At 38.9% G+C, this 19,847-nt stretch overlaps 2 protein-coding genes across 8 annotated transcripts in view; one reads left to right on the top strand and one right to left on the bottom strand.

Moving 5' to 3' along the window:
- Positions 1 to 903, top strand: part of SPG11 (SPG11 vesicle trafficking associated, spatacsin) — a 115,660-nt gene extending 114,757 nt beyond the window's left edge. For all 7 annotated transcript variants that reach the window (XM_073211739.1, XM_073211736.1, XM_073211734.1 and 4 more), the window contains one exon: positions 204 to 903. In XM_073211739.1, the coding sequence (XP_073067840.1) occupies positions 204 to 384 (181 nt within the window). In that variant the 3' untranslated portion in view covers positions 385 to 903. The remainder of the gene's footprint in view (positions 1 to 203) is intronic.
- Positions 799 to 18,666, bottom strand: EIF3J (eukaryotic translation initiation factor 3 subunit J). Its single transcript, XM_037022170.2, has 8 exons — positions 18,500 to 18,666; positions 18,307 to 18,413; positions 10,358 to 10,412; positions 9,773 to 9,864; positions 6,209 to 6,323; positions 4,176 to 4,337; positions 2,852 to 2,925; positions 799 to 2,557 (listed from the first exon to the last, which is right to left on the bottom strand). Exons 1-8 carry the CDS (start codon positions 18,543 to 18,545, stop codon positions 2,426 to 2,428), a joined length of 783 nt encoding a protein of 260 aa, XP_036878065.1. The 5' UTR covers positions 18,546 to 18,666; the 3' UTR covers positions 799 to 2,425.
- Between the last annotated feature and the right edge of the window lie 1,181 nt (positions 18,667 to 19,847).

Here is a 19,847-nt window from a genome sequence, read left to right as displayed (position 1 = left end):
CGACATCAGAGGTCCCCTTTGGAGTAGGTGGGCATTAAATACTTTATATGAAATAATTTCAGTGTGTATCAGGCACCCCCTAATACTAGTCTTAAGTGATCTCTCAGACTCCAGCACCCTCCCCTCTACAGATAGAGGTGTTAGAGCTGATAGCTCTCACCCAGGATACAGGGTCTTCACCTGTACATTGTTTCTATCCCTAGATATAAACAACATCAGCTGACTGACATGACTGTGAAAAACCTAAAGAAGTTACTCACATACTGTGAAGATATCTACTTGTATTACAAGCTGGCATATGAACACAAATTTTATGACATTGTAAATGTGCTGCTGAAGGACCCTCAGACAGGTTGCTGTCTAAAGGACATGCTAGCAGGTTAGATGCACTCAGATGACATGGGGATGGCTGCTGCCAAGATGGCATATGTGCCTGAAGGGACATGCTAGCAGGTTAGATGCATTCAGATGACATGGGGATGGCTGCTGCCAAAATTTCATAGGTGCCTGTTCTCTTGTACTGAAATGAGGTGCTGACAGACATTCCTGATCAGAGTAGAATAATGCATTGGAGATCTTCGTTGTCTGCGTCGTGAAACTCCAGGACTGACTATAACAGCCCTTAGTGAATAGTGGGTAAAGAATGAGAGAATTTTCACAGGAAATTCCTATTTAAAAGTGATTGTTCACCTATACCATTTTATATAGATACTAAGATAAAAAGTTCCATTATTCTCAGGATGGCTTCTACTTTAGGAAATGATACAACATTAATTAAAGAATACCTGTGCCTGCAGATTCCAGTTTCAAAGGAATTTAATATTATTTACACAGTTCAGGAACAGATGATACATTTCCATTTCTTAGAAACTGATCTCTGTAATAAAATAGATTTTAAATTCAGTGTATGTCATTACTACTGCTAAGGAAATCTTAGCCCTTGTCTGTCTTAAAACAATCTTTATTTGCTGTCATTATTGCTCTGTAGTCACTGCTTTGTTAATTCCTCAAATCATTTAGATGGTCCTGTCTTCCACTTAGGAGTCTCAAAGCTCCGTAGACCACAATTTCCTATGTAAGAGAAATTAAGAACATCTTCTGTTTTGTCCCTACTTTTGATTTTGTGATAGTTTCAAAAAAAGACTGCAACCACAAATTTGGTTAAATTGCTTAAAAGACAATATATAATAAAGATCACCCAATCTATGCTTAGAGCCATAACCTGAGTTATAAGCACAATTACTCCAAATAAATAGTTCTAGGTACCTAGTTAGGCTTTAGTATCTAAACAATTTCCCCAAATAAATAAGAAGGCAGCCCTATACCTTTGTTGCTCTAGGGTAGCACTTAAGGGCCTAGCAACTCATTTTTCTTTTAAAGCTATTAACTACTTATCAAGCACTTATTAAGCTTTGTAAGCATATTGAGAACTCTAATCCCAAGAGTGGTGTTCTCTACTCTCCAAAAATATCTCTTGGGAGATAACACAATTAAGTCCTCACAATAGTGATTTTATTAAATTAGTTGCTTTATAAAACATTGACGATGTCATAATTGTTAACATAACACTTTGCCAAACTGTAACTGGTGCAGTTTGCTGAGCATGTTTTATAAAGGGAAGTAAATGCCAAAACCCTGTTAAAGTTATTCCATTGCAGCCTAGGAGAACAAAGGAGATTTGTTTCTCAGACACTTAAATGAGGCAAATAAAACAGGTAGTATCCCCTCCCAAACCTGAAGTACTCCATCAGTAGAACAGTCTGATAAATATAACTAGACAGTCTATGCTGCACTCAAGAGATTCCACAACTTGTAATGCAATAATGGAGAGGTTTACCTTCTTCAGCTTCAAAGTTGGAGGGTTTGGTCAGTTAATTATAAGTATCAAACTAGTGCTTTTCAGCCACGGTATCTTCACTCTGAGCAGTCTTCTTCACAATGTATTTTTAATATCCTCATGCTCAATTTTAAGACAAAGCAATTTTAATACTAGGTGCACACCACATTCCCTTGCTGCAAACTGCTTTTCTTGACAAGTTATGAAGTAGTTCAAGGAGGTATGGTTAAGGCTGTATTACTGAATGGTGCTGGTAAATACTACACAGATTTTTTGTCATGTTGCAACTTTAGTTTCCAATTTAGTGACTGTTCTTGTGGAATCAACAACAGTGACAACATTATTAGGTTTCTTTTTTTAACTATGATTTAGTAGCAACTGAGGTTCCCAATTTTAACCCCTTGGCAGCGAGATCCAAGTTCCCTTGTTCGCACATTAGCACCTAAGTGTCAAGGGGTTAAATAACCAGCACAAAAGATACTGCACTTCTGATTGTAGCATTTGGCAGAACTGAAAGGAAAGGAAGTTGTGCTACATGTTGAAGGGATTGTGGGCAACAGAAAGAAGACACCAGGAGAAGATAAAATGTCACATGAAGTCTTCATAGTCTTGTACATATCCTCCATCATAACCACCATAATCTGCCAGATCGTCCTTCATGGTGGCCTTTAATCCCCCTCCAGGAACCACACCTTTCTTCTTCTTTTTGGCTTTGCTTTGCTAAAGATAAGAGAGAGTTTAATTTATGAGACTTTAGTATTGGGCTCCTGATCTGGTATAGCATCCCTCACAGACACCAAAGGCCCAGGTTCCAGAAGAGATCCCAGACTACCCAGGGCAGGTCTTCAGAAAATACCATGAACATACCTGTAAACAAAAGGGTGCGTCTGTTCTGTTCTTCTGTTCTAATTTAAATGGTATTGGTGGGCTGCTTAACTTTCAGTTTCTTAGTGTGGGCACCGCACCTCCTCCACCCCGACGTACTACACATTTCCCCACATAGCTCGCTCTTACCTTTTCTTGCTTCTGTTTTTCACTGCAAAGCACAGTCAATGAATTAGTAATCTTTTTCAAGTCATCAATTTCCACTAAAAAAAAAAAAAAAAGCCATACCAACTAATTTTTACACATTTTGGGGAATTAAGAAAAGCAAACTATATATTCTTCCACAAGTGTTATAATCTAATTTGTCCATCATTAACTTTAGTAATTGAAAAGGCTATGAATTTCTCCTGTTTAATACAACATGGTAAAGAATCATTTAGTCTGCAGCATGCCTCACAAATCAGAACTCATTGCTCAACCCGAGAAACTGGAAGTGCCCTTTTTGCTCACAGAGCTCCCTACCAGTCTTCCTCACCCAGCCTAACACATGGAGGGTGACACACCCTTCCAAAACGCATCCTTAAACCTACAGATGACAACTCTCCACCCTCCCACAGGGTCTTCCATTTTCTAGCACAGGAACTAGAATGAAAATAGTAGGTTCTCAGAAATGTCAGTGTCCTACCAGGACACAAGCCTGCTTACTGCACAACACATCCTTCCAACCTTAAAAAAATATAAATGCTGGAAACAGATAACAGTTTTTAGCTACCAAAAAAAAAGTGTTCAGTTTTGGTTAGAGAGCACCATCAAAAATAGGAAAAAAGTTTATGCAGAATAAAATACCAACTATGGACACATTACTGATAAAATTCAGACCCCAGCTTAGTAACAATTTCTCAAAACAAAAACGTTTTTTAATTCATTGTGCAGAATTTCTTTTTCTCAGTCTTAAAAACAGGCAATACTAGCAAAACCAGTCCCTTCCACATTACTGCTGCACCATCCCTGGTTGTCATTCCCACATACTCTGCCCTGAAATTTGTGACTCCTCTCAGGGCATGGTACCACACCCACAGACCCAGAAAATGGTGCCAGCTCTATTGAGCAACTTGAACCTAGTCACAGGCTTCCTCATTTGTAAGATGAACAGATATTTACTGTGGTCTCACTCAGCTCTAAAGTCCTGTATGCCCAAGGAGGATTTACCCCAAAAGACACTTCCTAGCCCCTTTTTAAGATATAATAGATAAAACAATAAGCTAGTGTTTTATTAGCTGTTATGCCAACAAAGCTTAGGTGTCTCTCTGGGAAGCCACTGTAAAACCATTAAGAAAGCAGCCCCCAAAACAAACACACTCAAACTCATTCTATGTTTGCAGAACAACATTCCCAAGGTAACTGCTAAAAAGCAAATACCATGTCTCTATTATAGCACCCAAAAAGCACCATCCTCCTGAGTATGGTGTGCCCTAAAATCTACCCATAGGGGCTAAAGATTAGAATTACTTACATGAAATACATACATCTCGAACTAAGGCTTCCAAAAAACTGGCATAATATAATGACTTTTCATATTGTGTAATTTTGTCTTTTAGTAACTTTCCAAATTCTGTGAAGTCATCTCTTGAAGATGGGTTCATAGCATCTATTCCACAAACTGTATTATTAACACCTGTAGGAAAAAGGGAGCACTGAAAATATCACAAAGATTTTTAAGCCAATTAGCCATCTGAATAATCCTATTATTTCATTCTGAAGTATAGGTTCTTAACCTGGGTCCATTGGAGTCCTGGACAGATTTAGGGCGTCTATTCATTCAGATGAGAAAAAAAGATTACAGATTTATTTTTACTAACCTTTAATTTAGCATTTCCTTCCATTTTGATTACAGGCAAGAAATCACAATGGTATTAGCAAAAATCTGACTATTGAGACTAGAGATCAGCTACTTTCATATGACTCTGCAGTTATAGGTATCCTGAAATATTGTTCAGTCACCAGTACTTTCAGATTATATTGCTTATTAGATCTGCCACTAGATCTCATTTAAAGAAGCACATGTTAACTGTATCACAAGTTATTTTAATATTTGGATACCTATTTCAGTGTAGCAGGATTTCTCTGTTAAGTAAAATCATGTGTTTTACTTTATGCATTTAAAAACATTCCATTAAGGGGTCCATGAACATCACCAGACTGCCAAAAGTGTGGCACAAAAGGGGGTGCTCTCAAAGTGTTTGTCCAAGGACAGCCGACACGGAGGTGCGGAGAGAAGGAAAATGGCAAAGAAACAAAGATGGTTTCTGCGAAAGTATCCAACTCACTCCAGTGTGTTAAATCCCAAAAGAAAAATTAATCTGGTCTGAAAGGATTCTAGGCTAAAAGACACAAGTGAACTTCTGTATCCTCCTTAATAGCCATGTAAATGAGTTATAAACAGTATCACTGATTGAGTATTTTAATATGAGAGAAACAACATTAAAATCCCATTAACCAAATGATGATTATATGAATACACGTTCTGCCTTTTAATCTGCACCTGGTGTCCCATATTAGCGTTTATGGGTACAGCATAAACCCTTCTCTTTAATAAACTATCCTAGGAAGATACAGGGTAATGGCCATGTGCCCTCTGTAATGACATTAGTGCAGTTAAGGCGTGCCAAGCACACATCAGTGCACAGCAGCATCCACAGCAACTTGAGCTTGCGAGAAACCCGAGAGAAGGTCACACTTCCATGTAAAGGCGAGTGATAGCTACAGTCAACATGCTTGATCCATTTTAAGGAAGAGGATGAGAGGGGAGAAAAATCAAGATAACTAGGATTCTTTTTGGCTCTAGGTTTCAATTTCAAAGTTATTTCACTGTTTTAACTTGTTTCTCTGAAAAGTACTCAACAGGTAATTGCAACAACAAATGATTTAACAAAGTGAGAGCTTTTAACTATTTCTCTGGCCATGTTTCTTACTTTATCCTCTGTGCCATGTAACTGTCAAACACTCTGAACTTACATATTTACAGGATCCTGAACATGGTCTTTTCTCTCATGGACTGACCACAGCTGTAGGCATGGCACACATACATGGACACTCTCTGAACTTAGACAGGGTACAGTGAGGCCGGAAGGGCTGCAGAAAGAAATGAATGCCCCACTGGGAACAGCATGCTTTGTCTTATCCAGACTTAGGACAACAGAACAGACCTACAGTTGGTTCAATATTTAAACCTCAAGGTAGAGACCTCAGATTTCATCCTCCTGAAAAATACATTTAAAAAAGTAGTATACTTTATTTGGATCTAATGACTTTATCTTAATATATCTTCGATACTCCAAACATAACTATTTGAAAATCTGAACAGGTATCTGTACTTTAAGTAATTAAATCTCAAATATAAACAAAGGAATTAAAAAACTATATTCTAATATCAGTATCATGTTTCTTCAAAAAGGGAGATATTTTCTGAAATTTCATAACTACTCAGACTTTGACAGCATTTACCTGGAACTTCAATATTGCACTGCAATCACACCCCCAACTTACCAAAAGTTTCTTTTGCTAATTCAAGGTCTGACTCTTCCTGTAATTTCTTTAGCCGCAGTTTATCTGCTAATTGTTCTTCTGGTGTTAGCACTTTAGGTTCTTCAGGTTCTTCTAACTAAAATGAGACAGAAATGAAGCTTTTAAAGGGGCTGGGATTATGATGGGCCAAGTACATTTCTTTGGTAGTTTTTTGAAAATTTTTTTTGGTAAACACATAAATAACAGCAAAGACTTATAAAATGTTTATGGTCTTTCAGGTATTCTTCTAAACACTTTAGATCTTATCCTAATTTTACAGGAAAAAAAACCTGAGGGCACCAAGAGGTTAAGGTAATATGACAGCCGAGATTTGAACCCAGGAAGACCAAGCTTATTTCTATGGACTTTTTTTTAAAAAATAAGGAATTGAGATTACAAAGTAAAAATGGCCCTCATAAACTGCTGCTAAGACTATATACGGAAACAACCTTCAAGTCTTAAAGCATTTTTAGGTGTTTTAATCAAATAATTCCACTTACAGGTGTTTATCTTAAGAAACTAAAGATGCACACAAATATTTAATCCCAAGGATGTCCAGTGGAATATTATTTATAAATGAAATAAATATTCAACAAAAGAAGGATTAAAGTGTGGCACACCCCTGATACTATGCAGATATAAAAAGTTTTTTCAAAGAATCAAAGTTTTCCCTTATTTATATGTATATTGTAGTACTGTAAAAGTAACACGTTATCGTAACAAATTATAACACACAATGGAAGTTGTCACTTACTTCCCAATCTCACTCAGATGAGAGTTAACAGCTTAGTATTATTTCTGTATACTGTGATGTAATTTTCCACAACAAATAAGTATTACTTTTAGTGTGTGGGAAAATCTTCAATAATATTTAATAAAGTGGGAAAAGAGTGAAGAGAATTTGTGCCTTTCATGACTATCCATGCCTGTGCAGGCTGAAGATTTTGATTCAGAAGTCCACTTTTGAAAGAGGTCAGGTTTTTATTTCTCATGCAGGAGATGAGATGAGAAAGGTCATTATGTCAAGTTAGGAAATCTCAGAACACTTTCTAAAAAGAAAATGGGATCTCGACTTAACTGTCTTTAATAGGCCTGAGTATCATTACTTCCTGCATCAGAAACTGAATATATCTTAATTTATTATTTGGGCTAAGATAAACTAAGTACATTCAAACTAAGGTTTCTTTATGTTGGAGGCTAATATCAATATACAATAAAATGAATATAATCCTAACTTCAATAACCAAGAAAGAGCCTATCAATACACAACTTCTGAGACTAAGTTATAAGATTCCACTGTTCGTCCTTAACATAGAAACACACATATATTTTTAGATAAACATATACAAATTATTAAAAAGCATCTAAAATGTTCTTGGCTGGGGGAAACAGGCACTCTTGTACCTTGTTGGCAAATACAAGCTGGTACAACCCTATATGGAGGACAATTTGTTAACATTCATCAAGACTACAAATGGATTTATCCTTTGACTTGGCAACCTCATATTTAAGAATTTACTCTACAAATATGACTCCACCCATTAGAAATGACACATATGTATAGCTATTCATGGAAGCATTATTTATAAAGGAAAGAACTGGGGGGAAAAAAAAAGTCTGTTAATAGAAGATTGGTGAAATGAATTATGCTACATCTAGGCAATGAAAGAATAAACCAGAACTAATGAAAATGGTTTCTTATAGGGAAGAGGGTGGAGAGGATAGGAATGTATGTATGATACTTTTCTGAATATACCATTTTTATATAGTTTTGACTTCTAAACCTATTTCATGGAAAATAAAGTTAAATTCAAAAATTTTTTTAATTGAAAATGAACTGAAACAAATGACTCTAAAAGGAAACTGCAATGAAATCTTAAACTTTATTCAGTAGCTTAACACTGTTAATAATACTGGTTTTGCAGACAAGCAAATAAATGATTATGTTAACATTAGAAACCAGGATTTTCAGAAGAAAAAATTTCAATATGAACTAATGATTACACACTTACACACCACACATTTACTTCCTAGCTTTAGCCATGAAAAGAGGTTTAGAACGCAAGGCCACCCCAGTTACTCAGTATTTCTGGCACCTAGATTTAGCCTCTAAATATTTCCCACTAAAAGGAACCTTAGAGAAGTAGCTGATTCCAGGTGTAAGAGAGAATGTTAACTGGGTGAACCTGGCACTTCTTATTGTGCCAGAAAACAAGGAAGCTTTCAAAGACTAATGGCTTCTATTGAAAGGATGGATATGGAAATAACTTAAAGGGATTTTACTGGCCAAAGCTGAGATGATCTGAGCATCAAAAAAAAATAATCACTGTACCTGAGTAAAACATAATTTGTAAAAGCCTGTAAGTCCACAGATGTATTCAAAAAGAAAACAAAACCCACAAAATCCCCCATTCTTCACCACTTGAAGTTATCACACCCCCTTTTTCCCTCTGAAACTTGGTAATCAAATATGTTCAATCTGAATCCAATCAAATTTTGAGACTTAACTGCCAAGTTACAGGAAATTGCAACCATAAGAAAGCAATCACACAAATCAGGAAGGTGGGATGTTCTACAAGACAACTGGCCTCCTCAGTAAGTCAGTGTCATTTTAAAGAGAGAAGACAAAGAGACACTCTAGAAGACTTAGAAGATACATTAACACCCAAATGTAATGGGAGGTCCTTGTCTAAACAACCATATGTAAAACACATTTTGGGACAATTAGAAAAATGCATATAAATATGAGATGTTAAAAAAAATAGTTCATTTTATTAGGTATGTAATCATATGAAAAATCTTTCTCAGAGATATGCATACTGAAGTATTTAAAGGTAAAATGCATAATGTTATTTGATTAACAAAAAAAAGCAAAGATGAAAGAGGCAAAATATTAACTTAAATTTAGGTGATGTGTATGATTCATTATGCTCTTTTCTCTACTTTTATGTTTGAAATTTTTCGTAAAAGTCAAGAAAAAGTAACAAAGCTCTCTACAATCTGATAGGGAAAGATCTCCATAATACACTAAATAAAACAAGGTGAGATACTATAAAAAAGCAATATATAGTTGTATCCATATAATAAAGATACCTTGGAAATATAAAAAAACAACATTTACTTAATAGGACAGAGGGAGAGAAACATGATAGATGAAGGGTTGGAAGTGCTTCTTAATATTATCTTGATTTTGATCACAAAAATGTATCTTGTATTCAAAAACAAATAAATTAATAAAATCCTGATCTTGCTCCAAATAAGAAGAAAACTTATATTGTACGTGGCACAAAAATGGATGCTTTTCGAAAGAACTGCGGGCACTGGCAAAAACCACTGGCAGTCACTACACAATCGCAACTGTTCCTGAATGTTTGTGAAAACTTAAAAGCCGTTCAGATACATAAGTTTCTGGGTTTGGTTTTTGCAAAAACCACAAATTGACTTTTTTGATTCGCTTATCTACTACACAATATTTGTTCCCTGTTAGAGACTCTGCCCCATAATTGATGTGAGAATTCAGTATTTTAGATAATAAATAGTACTGACCCTCTTTTTATTATCTTCTTGCCTTTTCTTCTGCTGCCATTCTTTCTCTTTTATCTTCTCTGCTATTTTTTTCTTTTCTGAAACTTTTACTTCTGAAAGTAAAGAAATGTTTTAATCAGTTATCTTGAATATTTTCCAGTTTATCAATGAGACAGACATGACACGTATTTCAAGAGACCAAACCTCTCCCAGCTCCAATTTCATGTCATGATTTCCTGTCAGGTTAGAGAGTTATGGGGCTCAGACCTTTCTCCTCTTCTCACCCCTAAGGCATAAGCATCTCTTCCTATTTCCCCACCGTCCTTTAAGCAGGACTTAGATCATTCAACTATGATGTCACACCTCTACTCTCTCCTTCTAACGATAGCACTTAAACAGAAAAATGCCAGGTAGTATCTAATTTGACTATGCTTTGAGGGGAGAGAAGAGATGCAGGGAGAAGAGAATAATATGAGAATAGAAGGATATCTGCTTCTTAAATACCAAAATTTTCAATTTTGTGAGCATTCTGTCATTTGTCTTAACAGAAGCACCAGATGCTCACTAAGATATATAGCCAAAAATGGAGGAACCCCAGTGGCTCACCTGATTTTACTTCTACTTCCTCTTTTTTTTCGTCATCATCGTCATCCCAGTTATCCTAAGGGAAAGGATTTCCATTAATAATTCTTGCATGGCTACTTTTCCATGTGACCTTCATTATCAACCTATCTATCTCCATAGAAATAGTCTTGCTGGTATTTTTTTGGTATTACATTAGATTTATAAATTATGGTGGGAGAACTGACATCTTTATAATGTTGAGCATCCCTAGCCAAGAAAAGGGGCTGTTTTCTCATTTGTCCAAGTTTACTACTTCTCTATCCTTTAAAGAGCGTTTTAAAGTTTCTCTCAGAGATTTTGGGCATTTTTCGTTAGGTTATTCCTAAATATTTCATCTTCTGTGTTTCTATTGTAAATAGGTTTTTTTTTTCTAAATAGGGTTTGTATTACCTTGCTGGTTTATTATTTGTGTATAAAAAGCTACGGGATTTGTATGTTAATATTATATCCTGCTACTTTACTGAATTTATTTATCACTTTAGTCTACCTTTGATCTAGAGTTTTACTGGTATACCACCATATCATCTGCAAACAAGAAACAGCTTTACTTCTTTACCAATTCTTATGCCTCCATAAGATTTATCTAACTGCACTGGCTAAACCTCTAGTACAATGTGGATCGCGGCAGAGATAATGGACATCATTGCCTCTTTCTTCTCTTAATGGAAATGCCTCTAGTGTTTCCCTATGAAGTGCCATGCGGCTCACCACATTTATGCAGTATAGTCTATCAGTTTTTTCTTTTATTGCCTCTCAATTCTAAGTCATTTAGAGAATCTTTTCTTACAGCAAGGGATTTTCTTCTAGGACATGCCATGAATTCATTGTTTTTTTCATTTAGATCTCTAATCGGTGTTGAGTTTTTTCTTTTTTATGGTATGAAGTATGATTCTAATTTTACTTTTTTCCAAATGATTAACCAATTGTCACAGCATCATTTGTCAAAATATCCATCTTGCCCTGTGATTTACCATATATTAAACTTGGTCTATTTCTGCTTTCTACCCTATTCCACTGTTTGTTGTCTCTTCGTGCACTAGTACCATGCTGCTTTAATGACAGAGGCTTTATAGTATGTTTTTACGTAGGCTAAGGCTAGGCCCCTTTATAGGTTTTCAGGTCTTCCAGCCATTCCTGCATGTTTGTTCCTCCATATGAACTTTTATATCAACTTGTCTAATTCTATAAAAATTAACAATTAAAACACAAGACAACTGAAGCCAAAACAAAGCCTCTCCTAAAGTAATCCACATTTTAAATAAAAAGCCAAGAGGACTTTGTACTGTACTTTTTACTTCCCCAAATGTAAAAGCATCCAACATTCTAGCCAACTGCTCAATTATTTTAAGCAATATTCCACACAACACAATCCTGTTAATGAATTAAGTGTAATTCAAGCTCAGGAGCTGATCAACAACTTCCTAGAACCCACCCCCTAACTTAGGCAGGGCACTTTAATGTGGATCTATACTCTTGTCTTTTCTATGACTAACACAGTCACTGAGCTAAATATAAACTGATTATCAAATAATTTTCTAAAGACTCCAGAGAATTTAGATGGTTTAAATTTAATAGGGATAGACACAGCCCTGTATTTAAGTAGAACTTTAATCTACAGGTAGCCTGAGCATTATCTCAGCAACCACCAGGCACACTATGACACGCCATTTCCAGCTGAGCCACAGGATGGCAGATGCAAAGCAGGAGGCCCTGACGCTATTGGAAGATGCAGCAGCTGACTAATGTGCCTTAACTATGACACCAAGCTTCTGGTTTCATAACAAAACAGGCCATAAATCTGAATCTGTCTAGGTATACAAACTAACCAAGCCTTGATTGTTAAAAATCTGTAAGTCCACCAAAATAAAAAATCCTGATTAAGAGTGCCATGGGTCTGCAAAAAGAATGGGAAGAAGTCTGTATAAAAGTAAAAATATTTTTTAAAATCACCTTACCTAGGCAATTTAGCCTATACTTCAGAGTTAATAGACTGAAGGCAAACCAGCCTGTTTGGACTTCTAAGACTAGAGTTAGAAATCAGAGCAAAAGTTTATATTACCTTGCTAGTTTGCATAGGTGCTTATATCAATACACAATAGTACAAAATGAACCAGAGAGCTAAAAATAAAAGTTAACTACCAGGCATTTTTTGTTGTTGTTTTCATCTTCACAGAACATAGGAAAGTGGTTCTGAGTGATATGCTGCTTATTAGGCAGTGCTTCAGATAGGAGGACCACTTGCTTACTTCCAGGGAGTGCATATTTACAACTCCACTAGTAACAGGTATGACAGTAACAACAGACAGCACCTCCTGAGGGCTTACTTTGCACCAGGCACCATGCCAAGTGCTCTACACTGTAGGAACGGAGTTAACCGTCAAAGAAGTCCTGTAAGGTGGTTTTGTTATCCCCATTTCACAGATAAGCACATAAGGCCCTAAGACAGCTCTACCACAATCTCAGTGAAACATAATGAAGAAACCTGCTCTGAATGGACCTAAGTTCCCTTAAAGTGTCATGGTAAACAGGATTTTTTACCTGAGTCCTTAAGTATAAAATAACCATCTAGAAACTAGGTCCTTCTCCACCAAAATTCATTCTTTCAGTAATTTCTGGAATGAGCTTCCCTGGAATGCAGGGAATCCAATTAAAGAGAAGAGCTATGACACATCCTAAGAGGATATGCCCAGCTACAACTATACTGGTTTCCCATCTCAAATGCCTATGATGGTTTTTCTAATTTTAAGAAACTAATCTAGCACTCTTTGGTACTAGGAGGGGAGAGGTATGGCTAAGAATGAGCAGCTACATCCCAAAACCTCCAAGGCAGAGAAACAGACAGAACAAAGGAACATTTCTGTGCAACGCTGATGTTCCTCCTCAGTTCTTTTCCCAGTAAAACTTCACCCAAACCACTGCTCACTCAGGATCTCATCATGCCAACCGTATGTCTCACCTTTATCCCTGTCTGTGGTGGTCTCCCCATCAAACCATAAACCTCATCCCAGACCATCAGTTAAATGGTACCATCAGCACAGATACAATGGGACTAACCTAGAATTCCACCACAGAATGGACTTCAGTAACAAAAGCAGCAGTCCTATCAACAAGTCCTGAGAATAGCCATGACACTTGCTCCTTGGTTCATAAAAGGACCATGAAGGGCAACCCTGGCCTGTTCACCTTCATTCCAGAGTACTCAAAAGTGTACCCTGCAGTTACTACCACACTAGGGACAAGCCCCTAAGAAAGAGAGCTTAGTGACATCAGCGAAGAGACGTGTCACACTTCCAAACAGATGGAATCCCAAACAGACCAGGTAGTTCTCCCCAGGAAATTCTTTTGTTTCCTTACATAAAAAATTTGCAAGTACCCAAAAAGTAATCTAAATCTGCCCAATTTCCTGTAAACACTAGGACTTTGTAAATGCTGACAATAATTTCAGATAAAATGCAAAAACGATAGAGAAACACCTAAAATAAACACTTAAGATGTGGAGTAAGTCTGTAATTTAGTAAGCCCTAAATGGTTGGTTCCAGAGATTACCAATGAATATCCAATTAAGTTTCTTACCCAGTTATTTTTGGTAGGCAACATATCTTCCGACTATAATACCCAATTTATTTCCAGAAGAATCCCCCAAGCCACTCTCCTAAAATCGCCAGCTTCCTTACAGAGACTGTTTATAAACTACTTGCTTATCTAGTCTCCTGTTCTACATACCCAACATCATTTGGGCCGTTTCTCTGAAAGAGATGGCTGCTTTTCAAGTTTAAAACCTGCTTCCCAAGCGAACATGACTAAGAACAGAAAACAAAACAAAATAAATTTAAAGCCTACTTTCTTTTTATTTCTAATAATGCAGTCAAAAGTTAGCTGGTTTATCATTTTTATAATGTACAACTACAGAATGTCACATGCAATGAGAGAACACATTTAGGGCTCAAATGCTTTCGAACTTAAGTAAGATATATTTATAGATTGTCAAATAGTAGTAGCTTTAAAACAGCAGTAAAATTCTACCCCATAGCAAACAGTCCATTAACTAACATATACTCCTTCCCCTTTTTTTCTTTAACTAGTTTGGTTTATGTAAACCATAACCTTTTTCAGGAAAAGAGCCTTTTTTGGTGTTCTGTAAGATGAACATTCTCCGAGAAGCTTAGAACTCTGTAATGAGCTCCTGGCAAGGCTAGACTTCACAGCAATGTTCGGTTTTCAAAAGGAGCCCAAATGTTTTTCCATCATCTCAGAACTATGCTGGTCTCTGGAAGGCACAGTACCTACCTCAATAAATTTCACTTCATTTAATTCCACTTATTAAGTTTTTTAACTTCCTATCAAGTATGGCTCAGTACTCTGTTAATTCCATCTCAATACATACCTAATACATACCTGTCTTATACTCACAACTGTGATTAATCAATTCTACTTTAAATGCTTGGCTAAGCAAGATCAAGATACATAACACTAAACAAGTGGCTTATTTATTTTCAATGGTCGAGCATGACAAATATGTACATTAACTATTTTTCATTAGTAAACATGCTTCCAAACATAAAACTTATTAGTTTATAAAAACTGTCAGAGTATTGAAATGATGTAATCGGGATTTTTCTTTAAAATAATCTGGTTGGGGAGGAGAGCAGTAAGTGGGGATATAGAACAAATAAGACCGGTAGTAGGTTTACTGAATTTTTCTTTCTACTTTCACATATGTTTGGGATTTTTCATAAGTTACATACATACTTAGACACCTACTTCCTAGCAAAATGCTCACTTTCTGAGTATTTTCCAATAATCTCACATTTCTCTGAAATAAAGATCCCCTTCTTCAGAAGTGCTGTTTCCAATGCTTGAAAAATGTCCTTATTCTGATAGAATTAAACTATTAATTTGGATAGGATCCTCAACAGATGGCTGAATGAGTCAGGTGAGGCAGGCAGGTTTCAACTAAGTCATTCTCTAGGATCTTTTTAAGGAATTCTATAATAATGTTATGGAAGCAAATTCCCAAAATGCTTGAACACAGCCACAAGTTTTCTCAAAATTCTACAGCCCTTGTATAAATCTAGCTTCTAATCTGTTCTACTGAAATGCTGGGAGACTAGTAAAATGGAGCAAAAAAGTTGCTTGCAGTATGTAGGTAGGTGGTACTCACTGCCTTCTAGTAAACACAGCCCAGTGATATAAGCCAAGTGAACAATTCCTCCACTGCCTCTGCATAACATCAGGATAGTAATAAGGGTAAAGCTAGTGTGACAGGCAAGTATGCTCCCCAGCTCGCACCTTTTTAACTGGGAAGGCAGAGGCTTTCCTCCTACAAATATTAATTCTACAATTTTACCTAAATCCATCTCTGCCACTGCTAGACAGCTATTTGAAAAGTCAAGGGCAGCAAAATGCTATACCATCTACTGAAAAATAGTGAAGTAGTGGAGCATCTACTGGAGCAACTACTATAATAAAGGCCTCAGCTTTCCTTTCATTTCTCAAACATTACAGATGACATTAAATATATATTCTTAATGGTTAAACACTAGATGCTGACATAAACTGAAGAAATTGTTTCTATATACTTTACTTCTGAAGACTTTTTAAAAATTCAAATTGTATTATTTAAGACTGATTATTCGATCTCATGGAAACTAAGCCTTGTTTGCATCTTCCTATAGAAGCATAAAGTACTAAAACACCAGGATTCAGAAATTTGGTATTACGACCATGCAAGGTGATAAAATTCAACTCTAGATTGGTAACCTCTGAGCAAGCAAAAACTTGCATGATAACCATGATCACTCTATTCAAAACACAATATTCACAGTAAACAGCCTATGTGGAGAGAATTTACTCCTGAGTTTATGAAATCACAAAATGGGCACAAAATAAATCCCAGGTGCTAGATCGATAGAGCCTAAGCTGTTTAGATATTTTCCAGAAGCCAGAAAAATCAAGATTACATATTGAAGTGAAAGAATTAACATTTACTGAGTGCCTGCCAAGTGCCAGGCAACTCTGCTGAATGTGTGACATACTACCGCATTTAAAAGGCAAAGGTAATTTCTATAATGACATTTTACAGAATGTGAAGCTAGAAAAGAAAAAATTTTAAACTTGCTTATGACCACAGACATAGAAAATGTCAAAGCAACAATATAAACCCAGGTGTGTCTTACTTCAAAGTCCAGGATCCAACTATTCTATGGTTACCAGATCTTGAGAACCCTGGAGAAACTCAGAAGAAATAAGCAAACATTTCAACTCAGAAATAAAATGAACAAGTTCAGCTTTCTCCACAATCAAGAAATAAGCTATTTGTACAAAAGAAAAATTCTGCACTGAAAGAGTGACTGGACAAGATGACCTTTTATGGTCCCTTACAACTTATAACCTCCAAAACTAGATCCAAGTAATCAGGATATTTATCAGGATTGACACTATTTAGATCCATAATCTCAGGCAGGCTACTTGCTAGTATCAGTTCAAACTACTCCATTCAAACTTTACTTTTTAATACTCTTTCCTGATTTCTCTAATCTTTTCTTCTCTTTTGCTTACTTAGTCCCAATTTTCCTAACAGATGTCTTAACTGCTTGCATAGAAAAAGTGAAAGGCCAAATCTGAACTAAGAAAATCTACTACGATGTAGGGAGGTAACTAATATCTTGCCCTAAGGTTAACACAATCTATTTCTGTGTCTATACAACATGTAAATAAAGTAAGTATACTCACAATAGTACTACTCATTTAACTCCATATGTGTGCAAAGTTCACATCATTCCTGAACCTCAGACTATTCAATAAATTGGACATCCACCTCATCAGACTCAGGAGAAAAGGGTAAAATCCAAACAAAAGCAGTATTAATTAAGCCCATAGTGATTATCTAGCTTAAATGTTTTCAATTCAAGCAGGATTTGTAGGGTTTTCAGTATGTGTTGGAAGGTTAGGAAGGTTAGAAGAATAAAACATTCATTAGTGAATCAAAACCACAAAAGACACTTTCCAATTCATACATAACTCTATCTGAACAAATATACAAACATTTTGAGAACTTTGTTAATAAGTCTTAACATTCTGGGCTCGAGACTTTTGTAACTATTTAAAAATAAAAACAAACTGGAACGCAGTAGTCATAATGTCATCTGAAGCCATATGCTGGGCCCCCAAGTAATTTTCAAAAGCAAAGGACTAAGGTAAATCTGGTTCAGATCTATAAGGCATTGGGAAAAAGTTAACACTGGCCCCCTCATCTACTCCAATTACCAAATCAATGTTTCTTTGGGTGTCGTCTGTGTGTAGGTGAATAACACTCACTCAACTCTCAATGTTTTAGGTCGCTCTGTGAACTTACCCAGGTTTCTGACCACTAACTGCTGTCAATGTCAGTACTCAGTTCATCCTTTTCGCACAGCGAGGGGGTGGGGGCTAAAAGTTATTTTAGTTTGCTGTTTTTATTTGTCATCCGTGAAAAAAGGTTGTAATTCAACCACAATATTTCACTCATCTAACTGCTCGAACAAAACTACAAATGGCCCCGGGAGACCTGAGCTCGAAAACTCAGAGGGGCTCGCAAGACTTCCCACATGGCATAAGCCTGCGGCCCAAGCCCCGACTTTCCGGTCTCGTCCCGGCGAGCAGCCGCAGACCGCGAGGTCTGCACATGGGCCGGCCCTGCCGCTGCTGTCACCGCCGCCGCCAGCTGGCGGAGGGCAACCAGGCTGGGACGCGGGCCCGCACCGAAAGCCGGGGCCCGTACCGCCGCCGCCCTGCCGTGGCAGGTCCGGAAGGCCAGGCCGCCCGTCTCCGGCCCGTGCGGCCAGCGAGCGGAGAAGAGGGCAGCCGGCCCTACGCTCGCGCCCGGTCCCCCGGCCCGCAGGCCCGGGCAGCGCCCCTGGGCCCGGAGCCCTCCCGTCCCGGCCCGCACCCACCTTGACGTCCTCGTCCTCGTCCTCGCCTTCCCAGCGGTCCCCGCCGGCGGGGCCGCCGCCGCCCCCCACCTTCCGCACCGGGTCTTCCACGGAGAACGCGTCCGCGTCTGCGGAAGAGAGCGAGCCGCGTTAGTGCCTGCCTCGGCTCGGGGCCAACGCGAGCCCGGGCCCTGACCCCGAAGCTCCCCCTCACCCCAGGAGTCGGAGTCCGCCGCCGCCGCCGCCGCCGCCGCCGCCATCTCGGGCCGGGTGTGCGCGTGGGTGCGCGGAACGAGCGCGGAGCTGGCGCGGCGGAGGTGAGTCACTGGCTTTGCTCTCGATGGCCGGCGCGGGGCAGGATGGGACCGAGGCTGACTGCAAGCCGGGGCCAGGCCCCGCCCCCCGTCGCGCGCGCGCGCGCGAAGGGAGCGTGGAAAGAAGGCCGCAGAGCCGGGGTCCGGCGGGAGGCCGGGGCGGAGCGTCCCGCACCGCGCGACGCTAGGCAGTCCTGCCGGCTGAGGGGCGGGGAGAGAGGGCGCGGCCCGGAGAATGCCGCTCCAGCTCGGGCCCCGGGGAGGAAACGTAAGTGCGGAGAACTTGGCAGGGCGGTCTCTTGCCTGGCGCTTGGCGTTCGCCTGTCCTTGCCAGCCGTCTCCTGCCAACCCCAGCTCCTCCCGGCCCGGTAGGGTGGGCCTCCCTCAGGTCACTTTGATTGCCGCCTGTGGCCGCTGGCAGATGCCAGGGAGACCCCCAGCCTCTCCACGCCGCTCTCAGAAGCAGGCTCTGAACGTCACTCCCGCCTCTGTGGGCGGGGCACTGGCCTCCCTCCCCGGCGGCACACTTGGGGAAGGGGTCCCTCTGGCTTCCACGGTGCTTCGAGTCAGTTCCTGGCGCATTTGCCCTGAGTTAGGAAGGCATCGAAGAGAGCCCCAGCGCTGGACCCTTTTCTCTTCCTGAGCCCCTTGAGGCCCGTACATGATTCATTCTTTCCCAGAATAATTTCGTAACTGCGTTAGGCATCAGCTCCATCCTTGTCCTCAAGGAGCGCACAGTCAGGTAGCAAAGATAGACATGTAATCAAGTAACGACACAGTGTGATGAATGCAACAAAATGAATCATTGTGAGGTTAAATGTAAAAAGGTAACATTAAAGGTGGGGGTTGGGCAGCGGGAGGATGCATGAAGGGCTTCCTGAGGTAAGCGTGGTGGGAACTGGGTTTTCAAAGACCCAGGGAAATCGCTCAAGTGAATTTCGGGTGGAAAGAACGTCAATTGCCCCTGACCTGAATGAGTGACACAATGGAAGATAAGCTTAACAGGTAAACTGATGACAATAAAGGTTTTAAGATGGGCTAAGCTGCACTCTTGCCCTTTGGGCCACTGGGTTCATCTGCAGGGTTTTAAGAGGTGAGCAGTTTCAGATATTATTTTGCTTTTGTGGCTTTCTTAATTTAATTTCCAGTATGTAATGCAAGTACTTGGAACAACGTTCAAGTTATAAAAGGGTATATACAGTAATGAGCCTTTCTGTTCTTTCTGGTGGCAACCATTGTTCTCCATTT

Source organism: Manis javanica, chromosome 8, assembly GCF_040802235.1.
Source record: "Manis javanica isolate MJ-LG chromosome 8, MJ_LKY, whole genome shotgun sequence".
NCBI classification, from domain to species: domain Eukaryota; kingdom Metazoa; phylum Chordata; class Mammalia; order Pholidota; family Manidae; genus Manis; species Manis javanica.
This window is presented reverse-complemented; position numbering and strand designations above follow the sequence as displayed.